Source organism: Danio rerio, chromosome 9 (assembly GCF_049306965.1).
Source record: "Danio rerio strain Tuebingen ecotype United States chromosome 9, GRCz12tu, whole genome shotgun sequence".
Classification (NCBI taxonomy): Eukaryota; Metazoa; Chordata; class Actinopteri; order Cypriniformes; family Danionidae; genus Danio; species Danio rerio.
This window is the reverse complement of record NC_133184.1, coordinates 23,538,611-23,558,710: the sequence shown is the minus strand read 5'-3', so window position 1 is coordinate 23,558,710 and position 20,100 is coordinate 23,538,611. Positions and strand designations below refer to the sequence as shown.

The 20,100-nt window shown below is 35.4% G+C and overlaps 1 protein-coding gene across 50 annotated transcripts in view; it reads left to right on the top strand.

The window, feature by feature from the left end:
- The window catches only part of lmo7a (LIM domain 7a), a 76,500-nt gene that overhangs the window by 27,847 nt on the left and 28,553 nt on the right, over window positions 1-20,100 (top strand). For 29 of the 50 annotated variants that reach the window (XM_073911888.1, XM_073911877.1, XM_073911885.1 and 26 more), the window contains exons 5-13: window positions 3,205-3,235; window positions 3,898-4,011; window positions 5,300-5,495; window positions 8,724-8,964; window positions 10,442-10,738; window positions 10,985-11,266; window positions 12,155-12,310; window positions 14,767-15,486; window positions 18,969-18,998. In XM_073911888.1, coding sequence (XP_073767989.1) covers window positions 3,205-3,235; window positions 3,898-4,011; window positions 5,300-5,495; window positions 8,724-8,964; window positions 10,442-10,738; window positions 10,985-11,266; window positions 12,155-12,310; window positions 14,767-15,486; window positions 18,969-18,998 — 2,067 coding nt within the window. The remainder of the gene's footprint in view (window positions 1-3,204; window positions 3,236-3,897; window positions 4,012-5,299; window positions 5,496-8,723; window positions 8,965-10,441; window positions 10,739-10,984; window positions 11,267-12,154; window positions 12,311-14,766; window positions 15,487-18,968; window positions 18,999-20,100) is intronic. The other 21 variants (XM_073911903.1, XM_073911906.1, XM_073911899.1 and 18 more) reach the window with 2 other exon arrangements.

The window sequence follows — 20,100 nt, the reverse complement described above, 5'->3', positions numbered from 1 at the left end:
TAATCACACATACACAAATTGTTTGGTTCAACACATCCTAAATGTCAGTGCAACTTTCCCACAGACCAGTACTGTTTTGTTTATGACAGTGACCTGCTAAGACTGTATCATCAGACCCTAAAAATGTCTGAAAAACAGCTTTGGGGAATGTATCCTAGTTTCTGAGTTCATTTCGCATGAAAAATTAAGAATGCATTGGCTTGATGTCGCCTTTTGTGAGAGTATAACATCGAAAACATCATATCCTCACAAACAGTCATTAGCTCAAACAAGGTTTTTTTTTCTTGCCTTGGGAACAGACGGGTGATTACAGGCAATTTGACGCAGTCTTGTACTTGTTTAGACACATTAGTTCAAAGCATTTAAAGTCTGATGTGTGAATAGAGACCCCATTGAAAAGCATTTGTCTCTGATTATGTCTGACAGGGTTTTGAGTAGAAAAATGAGCTGTTGCTGTTGGAATGTTCCAGCCACAGTTCTTTCACTAAAGGACGAAGTATTAAAGTGTGCCAAGAGCGCCTGTTGAACACAAATGCACTTTTTTTATCACACTGTAACCCTGTGTTAACAATATAAATAGCCTGTTCACCAACCCAACCTATCAATATTTAATATTCGGGAATGTAAATGTAAGTTTTACAATAAATATTCTGGCCTCTTTTTGGTATGATTGCAACAACAACAACAACACAAAGTATTAGATATATCATGTTCACTTGTCTTGTGAAGTAATGTTAAAGCTTTTTGTGAGAAAGAATCCAAATGTAGTTGTAAATGTCTACCTTTATGATAGTTTTATTCTTTTATGGTATCTTTGCATCCTTCTTGATGTTTAAAATCTGTAGGTCACATTTGTTGTAGTTATGAAAGGGGTCTGATTTATTTTTCAAAGTGTATTTATTTTGTATTTCCCAGAAGACAAAACTTTACCGTAGACAGTTTTGAACTTTTCTTTGACAACAGAATGAATAAATGTTGGCAGAACTATAATTTTCCCATTGTTCAGATTTGTTTAGAAATGCTGGTTTTGCTGATTAAGCTTTCCTTTTCAAGATCAAATCTTTCTCCATATAAAACAACATGATCTTATGATCTCCCCCACACACACCTCAAAAAAAAAAAAAAGGATTGGTGATAAATAAAGGCTCATATTCATGTGAGAGAACATCTGATCCCACGAAACCAAAATAATTCTTTGTGGCTCCCAAAATAAAAGTTCCCTTCCATCTATTTTTTCACCCCAACAAAGAATCCTTTGGCTTTTTCAGGGCTCATAAATTATCATTAGGTAACAAGCGTTTCAGGCTGAATGTTCATGACACTTTTTTCCAGCAGCTTTGTAAATGTGGACTTTGTTCTGATGGCAGACACATTCTTCTTTTCCTCTTACGACTTTTATTGGAGCAATAAATTGTTGTTATCGGGAGCAGTGAACGCCTTTATTCAGCGAGATGAACATGTCATACAGGTTCACCGGCTTTAAAAACACACATCATAGAATCACTCTTCTTGTCATAAATCTTACAACAGGACTGTCACAGCCAAAAATGTATTTGTATTCACTCTGGAGAGTATTGTTAGTGCTGGAAAAATGTGCTCTATAGATGTCAGTAGGGACTGAAGGATGGTACAGTATGTACAGCGCAGGTGCTGTCAGTCACTTTAGTGTCATTAAATGCTCCCAATACTGCAGGCCAGGCATGTGCTACTGTACTACTGATTTATCTATAACCACATAAAACATGGAACATATGAAGAGGAGCTCATAACTGTGGTTGCAATCCAACATGACTTGAGGAATTCAGTCAGTCTTTAACCTATGATAATAAATACCCCAATAACGCAATCTCACTGCAGGTTGTAACATTTTGATTAATTGGCTAGTTTGTGTACATTTGTACAATCTCATTTATGTCAAATGATGGTTGGGTTTAGAATGGATTTCGGAGGCATGACTCCTTTTACAACAAATAAACTTCATATGAATTAGCCGCATCTCTGACAATACATAAAACAGCAGGGGTGCCCAAACTTGAAGGGTCAAAACTTAATTGAGGTTAGTGGGCTGAAAGTAAATATAGTTACTACGGGTTTCCAAATTTATTTAGTAATGTTTAAAAGAAATCGAAAACATTGCTTTATATTCACTAATACAGTATACATTAAATAATGAATTTATTAACTAACCCTAACTTATTTACCTAACCCTAACTGACCATCCTACACTATAAAAAAACTGGGTTCCATGAATTGCTTCATTAAAGTAACTTAATTGTTCTTACAAATTTAAATGGAGCATAAAAGTATTAGGTTGTTCCAAAAACATTCAAGAAGTTTGTTGATTCAGCTCATTTTAAATTAGTTTGAACAAGCAGTAAAAAATATTTTTTGAGTGTAATATTCAAACTATGTAATTAAACTCTTGTATGTTGAAGTAAGTAATCCAAAGTTAGCCAGATGGTCTACTATTTCTAACAGACATTTAAAGAGCAAAACTATTATAATGACTATTATACTGCATTTAACAGCATTGAGGCCATTTATTTAATACATTATATCAAACACAAGATGATTTCTCTAAACATATTCCTTAACTAAATATAATGATGGCATACATGTTAACTCTCATAAAGGGTCCCTTATTGAGGAAACGGTGCAGGTATTATATAATCTCTTTGGTCAAAACAACAGAGAAGGAAATACCTTACTTTGTTGCACACAGCAGCAGGATGTCAGGGATCTTAAGTTCAAGATGCCATTGACATTTTACATAGAGGAATGTGGTATTTTTATTGTGACCCTGTATAGTCTCAACCTTTGGTGACAATGCTCATAAATAACCAATCAGGAACAAAGTGGTGCCATATGAGTAGAACATACAGTACAGTACACAGTGCATTAAATGCATATACATCTTCAGCATTTGCATTGTTTCTTGCATTTCTAAAATAAAAAATGTGGTCTATTTAAAAACAGGGTTGTTTTTCTGTTGTTCATCAGGTCTTTATATCATGTTTGTCAGTGCATGTTTTCAGTGTGTGTTCTTTTGTATAGAGCCACTGGGAGCTGGCCTGATAGGATTGTGCTTTCACCTTCTAGCTCATTCACCAGTGCACACAGAGACCCGAAACATGCCCACTGTTCTTTTATTGTACTTTTCCCAGGCTGTGAGCGATTAACCAAAACACCTCTTCTCCCCTACAGGCACCAGGAGAGCAGCAGGAGGCTCAAAAATGTAAGTGGCAATGCTGATGTTAAATCATGTTTATGCCCTAATTTGCTCATTTGCAATATTCTGTGAGGCTTAGGAGTCTTGCTTTTTTCCTGTGGCGTCTAATAAAATGCTCATTTTACAGCTTCCACATTGTGGTTTGTGGTTGTCTGCCTATCTCTTAAAGTAGCACTGTGGCATTATATCAGAGAAGCATTTTAAGAGGCCTCTTCTAAATCTCAAGTATAGCTCTAGAAAGCAAATGCAGGGGCCAAAAGATTGTCTGGATACATGAGTGTCTGGAGCGAATGTCTAAATAAAATATTGGTGGATTTGAGAGAAACAAACCTACAATATAAATACATCAAGCATTTAATCATATTGTTTTTTAAAAGTAATCTTTTGAGGCATTATTGCAATTTGAAGTAAAAAAAAATTGTTTGCTCTGTTTTTATATTTTACTATAGTTTCTCATTTTAATGTGTTCATGTTATGGCAAAGTTTCATTTTTAGATGCCATTACTCTTGCATGCCCTTTTTCTTAACTTTAATATGCTGATTTTGGTTTTTTTATCTAGTTCATTGTGTGTTGCAGCTTGCAATCAGCCTTTAATTTTATCATTAAACAGTATATTTGTTGCAACATATGTACTAATAGTATACTAATGTGTTGCTTTGTATCTTAGGTTCTAATCACCATATATTGGTTGGGCAGAAAGGCACATGCTGATCCATTTTATAATGGACCTTACCTAAAACTGAAGGCTTTCGAGGGATTACTTGGCACCACACTATATAAGGTAAGATATAATACTGACATTGTGTGCTATTTGCCTCTAGTATTTACTCTCAGAACTTATATTGTTTGTTTGAATACCACTGATTCTTTTAGAGTAGCTTGCCATGTAAATCTTTTTTTACATCCTCTCTGGTATTTAAGATATCTTGCTAGGAATGCAGTATGCTGGGCTCATAGCTACTAAATACACTTCATAAAGGGCTGTTCTGTCTGTTTTCAAGTGCAAACAACAATCTTAGATTGAAATACATTTATTTAAAAGGCAGAATTGATTACACTGTAAAAAAAAAAACCTGGTGCCCTTAATTTGACCTTAACTTTATGAGTCCCTTAAACTTATATTATTTTAAACTGGCTTAAAGATGATGGCATAACTTATAAAATTAAGTTAGAACAAGATTAATTTAGATTAAGATTAAGATTAACTTGAATCTGTTAAAATGACCTAAAACATATGCTGTGAGGACTATTTGATCATATTATTTTTACAGTGTAGGATATCTAGTCAAACAAAAAAGTAAACATGAGTTACTTTATGCTGGTTGTTTTCTTTAATGTAGATCAATTTTTTTTTTAAATAAAACTTAATATCTTAAGTAACTTAAATGAGAAATGTTTTGACCACTTGACATGTGGATCATTAATGTGATTATTTCATATATATGTATATTATATATACATATATTATGCATGTATATTATATATAATTATATTATTTCCCAATATTGTGATTATTTGCAATATAAAGACTTAATTATAGTAAAATGTTTACATGACACAGGTAGCCCTCTTCAGTTTGTATGCAGTGTTCATTATTTTGATTACTAGAAGTTTGGTTACCTTTAACTGACATAATTCTTGTATGTATCTTGTTAGCATTGGAAGGCTACACTTAAAAAAAAAAATCTGTAATTTTATTTCCGTTTATTTTCGGCACCCCAGCTGCCGAAAATAAACGGAAATAAAATTACAGATTTTTTTGAGAACTGTAAAATAACGGCCGTTAAATTACAGAACTTTACTGTAAAATAACAGAGGTTATATTACAGAATTTTACCAGAAATGTTAATTTAAGGAAATTTCTGTAATTTAATGTCTGTTATTGTACAATTACAAGACTGGCCCTACTGTCATGACTAACAATTGAAGAAACAGACGATTCTTATGAGTAAGCCCGTGTTTGTGCACTGATCAAGTCTGTGTGCTGTGTTTGTTGTTTGTGTTGTTCCCTTGTGCCTGCTGTGTGTGTCGGCCCGTCTCCCTCACACTCACACCCTTGTGCTCGACAGGCTCTAGAGGATTGCACATCACTGCGGGCCAGTGTGCCAAACCGCTCTTATCCAGATAGCTGGTACTCAGAGAGAGAAGAGCTCTTCCCGCTGCGGGCCGGACACAGGAGAGAAGACTCTCTAGACAGCCTCAATTCGCTGGGCTCCAGGACCTATAGCACATCCTCAGACGCCACACTCAAAGGCAGCAGCGAGGGTAAGACTCTTCAGTCTCTCTTGTGTGTTCTAGCTTGACTTTTTGAGATAAGTTGATGAATTAAAGCTGGAGCTGGATGCTTTATTTTGTGTCATTTTACACAAAAAAAGTCAAAAAGAAAGAATAATGTGCAGTTCAGTTTTTGTATGGGTGACATAGTGACTCAGTGGTTAGCACTGTCGCCTCACAACAAGAAGGTTGCTGGTTCAAGTCCCGGCTGGGTCAGTTGGCATTTCTGTGTGGAGTTTACATGCTCTCCTCATGTTCATGTGGGCTTCCTCTGGGTGCTCTGATTTCCCAGTCCAAAGACTTGCGCTATAGGTGAATTGAATAAACTAAATAGGCCATAGTTTATTTCTATGAAAGAGCATGTATGGATGTTTTCCAGTACTGGGTTGCAGCTGCAAGGACATTGGCTGCGTAAAACATATGCCAGAATAGTTGGCGATTCATTCTGCTGTGGTGACCCCTGATGAATAACAGGACTTAGCCGAAGAAAACTGAATGACTGAATAATTAATTTTAAGTAATGGTTAATGTACATCTAATACACATCATCTGTGTTGGGCTGCTGATTACTGTTTAGACTTTATTCAACGAAAACAACCAACCATATCTACATTATCCTGCTTATTACACACAGCTGCTTGCAACAGAAGTAAACAATTAGACAAAAAACATTTATCTGAGTTGAAATAATTTAATAATTTAACTCTTAAAATTAAACATAAAACCCTCACTCACTTGCATATTGCATATATATTGCATATTAAGATAATGATAATGCCCAACAAAGCTGTGACTGATATACATATATATAAATATGTAAGATGATTCATAGTACCCGGATGAGCCTGTGATATTGTTTATATTGTATATTTTGGCAGATGTTATCTGGGAATAACATACCTTGGAATCTAATCAGAAACCAATCAGAATCAAGTAGAGAGCTGAGAGCAGAGAGCTCCAGAGAGCTGTGTAATGTAAATAACTAAATTAATTAATTAATTAATAACACTTTAGCTTATTTATTAAAACCTATTAATTAAAAAGGAGGTATCATGAAAATTTGACTTTAGTCCCAGCTACATGTTCCTACCCAGAAAATGTGAAAATGGACACTCTTTTTCTGCAATATGTAGAAACACAAGCCACTCAGATTTCACTCGCCTAGTGATGTTGAAAGGAACATTTTTCCACTGCTTATTCTGTACGCTCATGGTCATGGTTATTTGCTGCATGAGAGTTGCTTCTTTTGTTGTTTCTGGAGTGTCAGAATAACATGTTTAAGCTCCACCCTCTTCTGGACAGCAACAGCTCATTTTCTTCCAATAGGAATATTTTTGCTCACATCCACATAGGGGAGATTTTGGGGAGCTGTAATCAATGATCTGTTTGGTATTTTAAGTTAAAACTTCACAGACATGTTCTGGGGACACTGACTTTTTATTTTACATTTTAAGAAAACTGGCATGTCCCCTTTAACTTTTGCCTGTCAAATCTAAAGCCTGGTGCCCTCTAGTGGATCCATTAAGCTTTTGTCATGAGCTCTATTTTGCTATTTGATCGTCAGCAGAGGATGTTTTAATGGAAAGTGCAAACCACCATCGCTCATAGACTTCTACATGGTTGCATTTCAGTGACATTAGCATCTTTCTACTCAATCATAGTCCCAGGGGCTCAATTGCAGCTCACGCGAAAGGTGCTGATGTAATTATCTACTCATATAATTAGTGCTCTGGACTGTCTACGTTCACCCCAGTGAGACATTTTTTCGTTTTCCCCACTGACTCGCCAATGAGTCACTTGCTTCCCACTGACATGTTTACTACTGAGAAATATGTGTATGTGTGAACTTTGGGGGAAAAGTACAAATATTAGGACAATTAAGACATTTCAGAATATTGCTGAATGAGAGGTTTCAGTATATTTTTAAATCTTGAAATAGCATTTCAGTTTTCCAGTTTTCAATGTAAAATGCTACAAATCATGTAATTTTAATGTGCTGATTCTTTCTTGGAGCTTAGGAGACACTATTTATGTCACAGTTTACAAATGATAATGAGGCTTCATATTTTGGGGGACACGTGAATAAAATAATGCATTAACCCCAAACTTTTGAGCCGCAGTGTTTACTGAATTAATGATCATTTCAAGAGTTCACACTTAGATATTGCTTAATTGTATTAGCTAGTTTGGCATGCTGTCCCAGGAGAGAACCCTGAGCTTAGAGATAATTAAACCTAGGAGCCTTAAAAAGCATGTAAGGGGGTACAAGATAAGGTAGTTTTTGAGAGCTCGCCCTGGTAAAAGAGAAAAGGGGGAAGATTGGGTGTATGGGGGGTTTCTTCATAAAACGAAAAAAGTAATAAAATGTGTTACTTATTTACTTTTTATGGAAAGTAGTGCATTATATTACCTTTGAGTTACTTTTACACTTCTTTTCCTTACCTGGCTGTGGTTTGATCTCTTACAGAACTTGCAGCCACCTATATAACCTATCTACACCTAACTACATCCATTTTCCTTTAAAAAAACGTAAAACAAAATTATATTTTAAGAATTTTCTGAGCCTTAAGCTATGCAGTACATGCTGTAAATACTGTACAGATTAATGAAAGCATGTAATGTTTGCTACTTTTGTACGTTTTGTGTTATTAGTTATGTAAATTCACTGTCTATTGAGATAAAGATTGCAATAAAGAGTACTAACATGAAATAATATGTACTAAGGCAAAAAGAGATTTTATACTTTTTAAATGTTTAATAACAAAATGAACAGTAAAACGATTAAAAAAAAATCCAGAAAGCAAAATAAATCTTTAAGCTTCATGCATTGAACTAATAAATTAGTTCACATGGCCTTAACAAATGTGTACATTTTTTTCCCAAAAGTGAAATATTGTAGTGGCTTCTACCGTGGACATCAGCTTCCATCCACCTATTTTTATGTGTGTTTTAAATATGCACTTAAAAACTGTCAATTGTACAGCTGTGGAAAACTTTAAAGACAGGTCATTTGACCTTCGTCATAAGAACACAGCTTCATGAATATATTAAATAACATCTCTATGAAGATCTTTATTCTTTTACACTCTGTAAGTTTTAGAGTTATAAGTTAGAAAATATCATTACCTCATTATAAAAACAGCAAAAATTCCAGCCAGGAAAGAAAACAATCGTGTGTGTAAAAGCCTCACCCACAGGCTCTCTGTGCTGTTTCTTTAGGTTGTGGCAGTGACCCTGAAGCAGATCTGAGCTTCACCATGGCAGACAATAAGGAGTACCGCCGTTCACAGGTCATAGCACCTAAGACTACTACTCAGTTCAATCAGTTTCTCCCATCACGGGACAAGCAGTCCGGCTATGTTCCAGCACCATTACGCAAGAAACGTGCAGAGCGAAATGAAGACAGCAGAAGAAGCTGGGCAAGCCCTATGTTCACAGAAGATGACGGCACTTTCACTAGGTACAGTAATGCAAATCTGCACTTCAGAGATTTAAGGGGGCATTTGTTAAAGTATACATTGTAGAAAGGTGACCAGTAATGATGTGGAAAGTGTGGAATTGGTCTTTCTCTTATGAGAAAAACAATATTTCTAAGAAAGCAATGAAATGGAAAAAACTAATTGGGTATTTCTCTAATCTTCAGATGTTTTTCTGAACAAAAAGACAGTTTTGCGTGCATGTTCTTGACTCTAAATGAGAAATTGTCAAAAGATTTCCAAAATATATCTTAGGCTAAGCAACAAGGTCTAAAATTACTTTTTGCCAAACCTATCATCTGTTTGTTTTTTCATTATAAATATGCAGAATAAATTGGGCAGACAAATATTATTTAAAAAAAAATGTATGTGTTCGTTTATCAGTCAATGCGCAGTGGGTAGCACTGTTGCCTCACTACAAGAAGGTCTCTGGTTCGAGCACTGGCTGGGCCACTTGTCATTTCTTTGTAGAGTTTGCATTTGCGTGGGTTTCCTCCAAGTCCTCCGGTTTCCCCCACAAGTCCAAAGACATGCGCTATAGGTGAATTGGGTAAGCTAAAATTGTCCATAGTGAATGTGTGTATGTCCTGGTCCTCTAATTTGGGGGTTGAGCGTTGAGCTTTGTGACCCACTTTGTAATAATGAGAGGTTACAAAACACCAACATGGTGTGACTAAATATCAACTTTGATATAAACGGCCCTAGGATATATGTCAATATATATATAATATATATAATATACACTATATTTAACTTAAAATAATTAAATTAATAAAAAAAAACATTTTACTACTGATTATATATATATATATATATATATATATATATATATATATATATATATATATATATATATATATATATATATATATATATATATATATATATATATATATATATATATATATTTTTTTTTTTTTTTTTTTTTTTTTTTTTTCTCATACAGAGAAACGTGTATTTTAATTGCTTCTTTGTTCTCATTAGAACTTAGGAAGATGTTTGGCACAGTATTTTTCTTACCATACATCTTATTATACATTTGTGTACATTAATTACAACACAGTCTTTGCAACTTGATTAAAAATATGTTGGCCATTTACTGGTGAGTTAATGTCAATTATAATACTTCATGTACTTGCAAAAGCAAGTCTTTACTCTCATTTGGCACTCGGTGAATGTAAAATTTAATCCTTGTTAATGAGATTTTCTGAACCTTTTTCATATAAAGTAAGTGTTTTGGGTCAAATTGAATTGCAGCATAATCCCTATGTTGTGATTGAGCATTTCTCAAAACGTCTCCCTATTGCCCACTTTAAAATTTATGTTTATCATAAAATTCCTCTTTTGTTGGGTGAGATGTTACAGTAACCATGAAACCTCTAAATGCAGTTGACTGTTTTCTTCATTACTTTCTTGCTATTGTGCTTTTGAAAAGCTTTTGAAACCATTGTTTGTGGTCAGTCCCAGTCCTGAAATGGCAGGTTCAGACTCTTCATCTTTGACCGGGTTGAAATCTCAGACAGCAGCCCACCAGGCTTCAGTTTATGAGTATGAGAGCAGTGATTCAGATGCAGATCGACCGGATCCTGATGTGGTTCTAGATGACCTCGCTAGTCGTAGATTTCACAGCCCTTCTCCTGTCGCTCCGACCAACTTTGCCTTACCCATGAGCCCACTGGAGGCAACTGCTGTCCCATGCACCACCAGACCCCATGTGCTCATCAGTAATGTGCCCCGGCAGACAATGACCCATCTCAGGTCAGAAACTGGCATCACTGACACGCATCTGCTTGCAGTTTATCAGTGCTAACTTTGGGTCTTCTTCGGAGAGCTTCAATTTTTGGTTTTGAGTTGCCGTGATGTCATTATTTCGCTTGATTTTCAACCTTTTCTTTTTTGGAATATTTAATTTTTGTTTGGTTTGCTGTGCTTTGTTAGCCATGGATGGTGTGATGTGCAGTGATTACTGGCAGTATGTAATAAAAATGGCTGTTTTTTGAGCAGCAGTCAGTCACAGTCTCTTCAGAGGACTTACAGGAGGCCAGAATCTGCCGATGTCTGCATTTATGATGACTCTGAGGAGGAGGACGATGAGTTTGGCTATGCCGATCCTGTTCAAGATGACCTTTATGCCCGTAAAGTAGGCCTGATGCCTCAACTGTCTGCCTCGGTGCCTTTTGATAAATTTCTGCCCAAATTCTGGACACCTGAGGAGGATGCGCACATCAACAAGATCAAACTGGGTTCCCAGCGTCGGCCTTGGTACAGGAAGATCCAGGGTTTCAGGTCTGTCCAGTACAGAGGAAAAAACTAGAAACAAAATAAAACCTTTAGTAAAAAAAAAAATTCCAAGACATGCATGATATATGGAAGTTGAGGGAATTATAAAGTTTTAATGGTTCCATTAAATTATAAAATTTATAATTAGTATTATTAAAGATATTTAGTAAGAAAAACTGGACAGTATTTGGATAATAATAATAATACTTGCTCTGTTTATTACTAAAATATGCTATGAGGGTTTTACATATGAGCTGAATACTAATATCATATAGACAACTTGTTTCTTTTTAAATAATTATCAACTGTTAATGAAAAAAAATTGGTTTTAATATTTTAAATAATATTATACATATTTAAAATTAATGATGTAATTTGAATGTATTAATAGTAATATAATAATAATTATTATTATTATTATTATTTTTTTTTTTTTTTTTATTTTTTTTTTTTAAATAATTATCAATTTGAATAGATTTGAAGAAAAAACGTTTTTTTTTATCCACTGTCCTTATTGATTAGAAAATTATTGACGAATAATTCTATAGATGCTCCAGTACTCCCTTATGCTTCCCCAGTTTGTCATGAAGTGGCATCTGCAAGCAAATGATGCTACACCTTAGTTCAGAACAACTTGGCCTAAAATTTTCCTCACATATAAAATATGCAAATTGTGTATTAATTGTACCTTGATTTTGAGCAATTTTACTTTAAGCATGGCCTAAATGTTCAAATTCTTTTGCATGCCACTTCAAACCCTGAAGTTTCTTTATTGATCATTGACTTTTATTACTAAGGCTTTTCTGTCACCTCTCTGTGCCTTTTCCCTGGTGAGGGTTGCTAACTTTTTTTCTCTGTATCTTTCTCTGTGCTTTTTCACCTCACATTTTCCAGCCACAAGAAGTCAGGTTCGTCCTCGGAAGAATCAGACGGTGACGTCAATCCCTGGCCTTCTGTTCCCACTTTCTCCCGCACTCAGTCTGAACCCCCTCGCTCTCACTCCCATTCACCCGAAGGCCTTGCCCTGCCAAGCCTCACTTCTACACACAGGTCCTTATCACATCCCTACATGCCATAGGAATGGACATCCACTTCCCCAATCAGCTTCTCCTCGTGTTCTAATAAACTGATGCTTACTAACATGTAGTCTTTTTTTATTTAAAATCATCCTCACTGACTTTAATTATCTCACCAAACAAGTGCTTTTGTATCCGAACGGAAGAGATGAGAAGGTTCGTACTGTCAGTATATAAGTCGTTACATAATTCAAGCATGTTTAAAGTGCAGCTCACCCAAAAAAAAAAGTGAAAATCTTTTAATAGGGTTCATAGTAAAAAAAAAGAATTAAGAAAACAAAAGCTCTTCAGAAGGTGTAAGATTTGTGTGAGAAGAGAAAACTATCCAGTGAAGTTCTCCAATAAACAGTTCCCTTTAAAAACAACTGTGACCATATTATATAATGAGTCAGTAGGTTGAATTCTAGAAAAGGATCAGTACATTCCTGAATGATTAGTCATTCCTTTGAGTCTGACCTTTACAATAAATACAGCTGATTCAGCTTACAAATCTGACGGATTACAAGCACACTGTTTGCATTTGAGAGCAGCAGCTAATTTACCAATAAAATGGTCGATTATCAGATTTTTCTGATTTCAGTCTGTTCACCACACAAATCTTTTATATGCCTTCAGAAGATAAAAATATATCAAAGTATTCATATCAACCCCGATTTTTGTTGCAGTTTTGGTAGTTAAGGACCCTTTCACATCAAAAACAATAACTACCGTTGAGTATACATTAGTGTCCACACTACTTAAAAACAAAATGCATAGTTGAACTGTGGTTATATAAATGACACAAAAAACAAGCTACTACACTTTTACAATAATAAAACTATACTTAATTTTATGTTAAAATTCTGTTTATTCTAAGCATTGACATGAAGGGTTATAAGTAAAGCCAGACAGAATCTGCAGAATTTGATTTTGTTATTTCTGCGCAGAATTTTTTAAAAACCTGTGGATTTATGTGGAAAGATTTTGGAAGTATCATAACTAAAAACGAAGTATATGAAATAAAAAATAATAACTTTTTAAACTTTTGTTTATTGTTTACAATGCAAATGCAATTAGATCAACTTAATTAGCAAAAAAAGCAAGTGTCTTAAATAAATCTGCGGAAATCTGCAAATTTCTGTGTGTGCAGATTTTGTGTGGGCCTAGTTTTAAGTAATTATAAACTCTTTAAAGTCTGTTAATGTCATACATTAGCTGAAAAGTCATTCTAGCATGTTATTTCCCCATTCTTATAAATGTGCAATTTTTACAACATCGTCATTATAGTTTGTAAAGGCACATTTACACATTAAAAGCACACACTGCAGTTTTGCTTTAAATGCCTGTGCCTTTTTAAAACATGATGGATTCTGACTGGCTATCCATATTCATCAGGGGGAAATCATTCTGAAAGTGTTTCCAAGCAATACTGTTACTGTTATAGCTGTGCTGTGGATGGCAATGCTGTTTATTGTTATTTATTTGTGATTTTAGAAACATCTTTATCATTTATCATAAAAAAATGCTATTAAGAGCCATATTTCTAAAACTAACTTCCATGGTGGTTGTCTGTACAATCAGCATGGGAAATATTAAATCCTATTTACTATTGTCTGTTTAGAGACTGTTTGTTCTGTAGCCAGTAAATATTGCCTAGTTACTTTTCAAACACAATGTAGTTATTGTCTTTCCTGTGAACGGTTCTTGTTATTCATGCCTGCTATGAACTGTCGTAATATGACATAGCATTGCTATAGCAGATCCTTAAAGATAGTTTCGCTGAGCGTTTCTATACTTCTATTTTAAAATCAAATCGAGTCCAAATGTTATGTCACGATCACCGGCTATCCGTGTAGACTGAATTGCTGGTGATTGTGACATTATGTAAGGGATAGAATACATGTACTGTAAGTGGTTGTTATTGCAGAATAAAGTCTGACAGTGCTGTCCGCCTGTGTGTAACATTGCAAAAACAACCTGAATGTACTTTATTCTGCTTATTACTTACCGCAAAATCTAAACATTACACACAAAACAATGTTCTGAGCTGATTTTTTTATTCTTTAATTAAGGGGAAAGCTAACAAAAATGAAAATGGCTGAATGGAGCTGATGGAGTATACACTAACCGGCGTATAATTAACGATGACAAATAAGCATAGATATGCATTTTAACTTATTCCCTTATGGTCAAAATGATTGTACATAGATGAGCTTATGTTATTAGTTTCAGGAGTTGTTATCTCGGAAAAAACTATTTAACTATCAAAATCAAGTGTAACAATACAGATCTGAAGCATGTAATATACTGATATAATACATGGGTAGTTGCATCCTGCTTTATGCGCTACTATTTTTAACTTGCAGTTATTTTTACACTTGCCTTCTCCTACTGTTCCCTTGCATGTTCTGAACCCTTTCTTTACTCTTTTCTTCTTTCATTCACTCACAGTTCTCAAACACAACCCCTCACTGTTGCTCAGCAGATTGTCGGGCTGCCTAAATTTGAGCCACCTGATTTTTGGCCCAGTCCAGATCCCTCCTCTGGCCCCAGACTCATAAAATGTGAAAAGCATCCACTCCTTGGACGAGAACATCCTAATGACCCGTACAACGTTTCTGCCGACATCCTGCCTGATTTGGAAAATGATGATATGTTTACACGGCGCACAAATGCCTTCCACTCGAGCGATGACCTGGCCAAGCTGAAGTATGGAAACTTCCTTGTGCCTCGCCGTAGATCAGAGGCAGATGTCACGGTGGTAATTCAGCCTCATCACGAGGGCGAACCCGTGTATCCTGACATTGAAAAAGACGATGTGGTTTCTAGAAAAGTTCAACAGCAAATCAGCCATCGCCCTCTGTCCGGGGCCCCTGATAACTACCACCCTGTTCCTATTCCAGAAACATGGGCTTTACCACCTAAACTGCAGGCCAAGCTGATGAGTGACCCAACTGAACCCAGACAGAGCAGACCCAAAGCGGAGTTGAAACCGCATCTGAAAACAGACGATATGCTGCTTAGGAAGCTGAGAGCTTTAAATACCCAAGGAACGGAGGGCAGGAAAGCTGCCGGTGTTTCTTTGTCTTGCAGTGAGGATGATATGCAGAAATGGCAGGCCATCAGAGAGGCCAGTCGAGTGCGTTACCGGAAGAGGCTGATGGTGGAGAGGTTAGGTTTCTGAGCCTGCAGAGATGCCTGTGTGTGCTTGTCATCGTGAGCTCATCTGCAGTGTACTTTCTCATTCTCGTGTTAACTGTGATCTTGCACTGGCGATGGCAAATGTTTGTGAATCTGACAGAGGTTTGACTTTGCATGAGCCCTGGCTGCCACTTGATGAATGACTGTAACAGGTAGATATTTGTTGTGATTTCTATATTAAATTGTATTGGGCTGGCTTCAAATTGTTCTCTCAGTTTGTTCATTTTGTGCACAAAAGCTTGGGCCACTAAAACTAAGAACAGAAGTATTTTATGCATACAATTCATTGATATGATAACAGCATTTTGATTTTCTTTGCATATAAAAAACAACAATACTGTGCATGAGACATTGTGTTTCTTCACAATCTGACATTACCAATACTACTCTGGGGTAGAGATCTGCGCGGGACTAAATTTTGAATCCCGCTCCTGCTGTCTCCTGCCAGGTTTTAGCCCGAACCCGACCGCTCCTGCTTATTTTCAGCATTTGTTGTCCCGGTGCCCAACCCACCCCGTTTTCTACCGCCACGCCCGATCCCGCTAAAGAGCAGGGGGAGAACAAAATCGAAATCCACCCAGCTATACAGAGTCCAGACAGCCTATAACAAGCTGTCTGTATAAACACACACAAGCACCAAGCACACACACACAGACAAAGCTCTCTCTCTCTCATTCGCGTGCACACACACACACACAAACACACACACACCTCTCATTCGTGCTGTTTCAGTCACACACATAACGTTACATACGCGTGCTCGCTCGCTCGGGAGTCGGCAGCGATATTGCTAGACGGCCCGATGCCGTTCCAAATTAAACCTGTTAACGACCACTCCCGCACTTTATTCGGAAATTTATGCAGACCTCTACTCTGGGGGTGCGTTTCCCAAACAACGACATGCTATGACATTGACAACGGCATCGTACTACGATAGTACTACGATAGTTAAACTCTGAACTATACGCTAAACTATCATAGTACGATGCATCATTTGGAAAAGAACGACATAGTGACGAGTGTTTCCCGAAACCGTAGATTCCCTGTCGCAGATCCATTGTTTAAACCATGTTAGTTATAATGTAAAACGTCCACGATAAAGCTCTAACCGGGCTGGAGGAACAACTTCTTTAGAAAAAATATATATATTTTGTGCAAATTTTATTGTTTTAGACGCACACACATTTAAAAAAAAATCCAATATTAGTTTTGGTAAAAACATGCAGCCGTTTTCCATATTAATTGAAATATATGTAAATGGAACATATAGGGCCTGTGTTTCCTTTACACATATTATTGAGAATATTTCATATAAAATCATTTAGCTAACACATATTCTGATCTCAAATATAAATACGAGAAATTGTTAATGGTTGTAGGCCTAATTTACAGTAAGCTATTGACTAAAAAATAAAAAAATTCTACGTTTAAAATGGCATAAATGATTTCAAAGTGCACTACATAGAGAGTGCAACTGTCAATATGAAGATTGTACTGTTAAAAACTGTAAAATGAACTGCAAAAATATTTTGAAACCAAATTACACCTTAGAATGACGACCTAAATGTTTTTTTTTTTTTTTTAATTCATTCCAAGATTAAATGTTAGAATGTTCTAAATGAATGGGGCATCGGGGGTAACTGGGAATAGAACACAGCCAGGAACTATGCCAAATCAACTAACTATGTTTGTAATGACAGAACTTGCAACCTTAGTTGGCTAACGATTGTTTTAGGAAACGCACCCCTGGCTTACATAGTACAATGCTATGTGTCATTTCCCCCTTGAGAACAAGGTCATTTTTTACACTTTACAAAACCCTAAGGTAAATCCTTTCAGTTTATAAGTGCATTTTGCTGTCTAAACATAAACATGAGTTTTTTCCAGTATCAAGTGTGTTTTAACTAAAAGAATGTGTTTCCAGTATGAGCAGCTTAAAATAAAATAAAAGCAATCCATTACTCTTTTAAACTAATATTTGTAATCATATGTTTTTAAAATATATTTAAATAATCATATATCAAACTGTAAATATCAGATTTACACACTGTAAAGCCCAACAGTCAACTTTATCAAATGAGTGTAGTTAACTAAAAAATTTACTGAAAGTTGTTTCCACTCTTTTGAAATGAGTTTTGAAATTAATCTTGAAGGTAATTAGGTAATTTAATACCTCATTACTCCAACTTAAATGGAGTAAGTTCACAGTACTCATAGATTAGTTTTTTAATTCTAATGGTTTGTTGCAATCAGTTTCTTCAAACGGTTTAAGTTGCTTTAACATTGGTTTTTACAGTTGGTTAAAGTTCTCTTCATCTATTGGGTTTTTTTGTGCTCAAATTGCTTTGTTTACTCAAATCAATTAAGTTCACAGTACTCATTAGTATTAGTTTTTGAACTTGAGTTACCTTACTTTCATGGGTTTTACGGTGCAGGCAGCTGTTTACCCAGCTATTTATTTGTTTTTAATAAAAATTGAGATTTGGTTTTAGCGATGAATGCACTATTGTGCAGTACAGACTCCACTGGTTTAGCTTTTATTTAAGTAAAAGTCTCCTACCAGACCTGCTTAGGAGTGAGTGTATCCAGCTAAGAAATGGTGGAATAGTAAAACCTGAGCAATGTATATAAATAATCCAGTCTGACACATTCACTTTTTACAAGGCAGCTTACAATGAGCTCAAGCTTCAAATTCCCCACACCCTTGTGATCCTGTGAAAGCTGGAACTTACACTTACGTGGCCATGGTAACACACCTAACACTTGAACCTCAAGTACAGCTTTTCAACTGATCAGAGTCCATGTAATGCTGGACCATTAAAAAGAGCAACCACAGTGGGTTTGGTGGGGAATTCAACAAGTTTCCAATGATGTCATTCCACCTTAAACTGTTAAGAGTTACAGCTGACAGTTAATGTTAAGGTTTGCACATTTTATGTCAGACTGCCAGGACTGTGATCTGGGAATTAACTGAATGTTGAAGCATGACTGTATAATAAATAATCATTATGCACTTGATCGTAGCTGGTGCAGTGTGGCTAAGCTAATGACATGCAATACCATTCAACAAGCTTGAGATTTAAAGAAACAAATTAATGAATGCATTTATACAGCATGAATGTGTTTAATTGATCAAATGCAACAGTAAACACATTTATGTTTCAAAAGATTAGCATTTTAAAGAAGTATTGTTCTTTTGGACTTTCTGTTCAATATTAAATATTTTTGAAAATGTATTAAAATGTTTCTTATGTGCCAGTTCAGCATATTAGATTTATTTCTGAAGGACTGGAGTAATAATATCCGAAATTCAGCTTTGCAGTCACATTAATACATTGCAATTAAAACCATATTATCTAAAATTATATATAGTAGTGTATTAGTTCATCAGAAAGTCAATCATCACACCAGATATGACAATGTTGTTGTTGTGGTTCTCTTTTACTCTCCAGACTTTTCCAGAAAAACTCTGATAGTGAAGGGTGAGTTCTGGTCTTGTACAGGAATGGTGTGTGTGTGTTCGGTCACGCTTGCTGCGTAGGCCTTTGTTTCCCCTGCTTTCCTCTACTATATGAAGCACTGACACTTACAACGTACTCACAATGCTTTAATCCCCATTGGGCTCCTGTCCAATGTTCTTCACTGCAGAAACATTGTAGACACGGATAATACTTAATTTAATCAAAATCTGTTTAAACGTGTCATTCTGGAAAGATCCAGAGGATGAGGCACACAGGTAATTCTGTAATGAACATGTATCACATGAGTGGCAGTGATTGAACAGGACACTCATGAAATATTAACCCAATGAGTTGCCACACAGCATATGTGGTTGTCTATTATTCCAACTAACTGTGAAGAATATTCAGCACATGCCTGCTTTTACTAACACTGTTTGTTTTTTGTATTTTTGTCTTTTGTATTATTGTCTGTTATTTATGATTGCTTGGTTGACCTGCAAAGCCCAAAGTATATTTGTTTTTAATGCAAACAGTAGCACACAGACTCTCACAGTTAACTTAAGAATGTTGGTCAAAAAGGATAAAAACGTGACCAAAACAATGTGTGTATACTGTATATAATTATGATTGAATTATAAATAATTTACAGTTAAAGTCAGAATTATTCATCCCCCTGTTGATTTTGTTTCCCCAATTTCTGTTTAACGAAGAGAAGATTTTTGCAACATGTTTCTAAACATAATAGTTTTAATAACTCATTTCTAATAACAGATTTCTTTTATCTTTGCCATGATGACAGTAAATTTTGACATTTAAACAGCTTAATGTTGTTTAGGTTAAATAGGTTAACTAGGCAAGTTAGAGTAATTAGTCAAGTTATTGTATAAGGATGGTTTGTTCCGTAGACAATCTGAAAAAATATATAGCTTAAAGGAGCTAATATAATTGACCTTAAAATGGTTCTTAAAAAATTTAACTGATTTTATTCTAGCCAAAATAAAACAAAAATTTATTTATCAGACATACTGTGAAAATTTCCTTGCTCTGTTAAACATCATTTTGAAAATATTTTAACAAGAAAAACAAATTCAAAGGGTGCGAATAATTCTGACTTTAACTATAT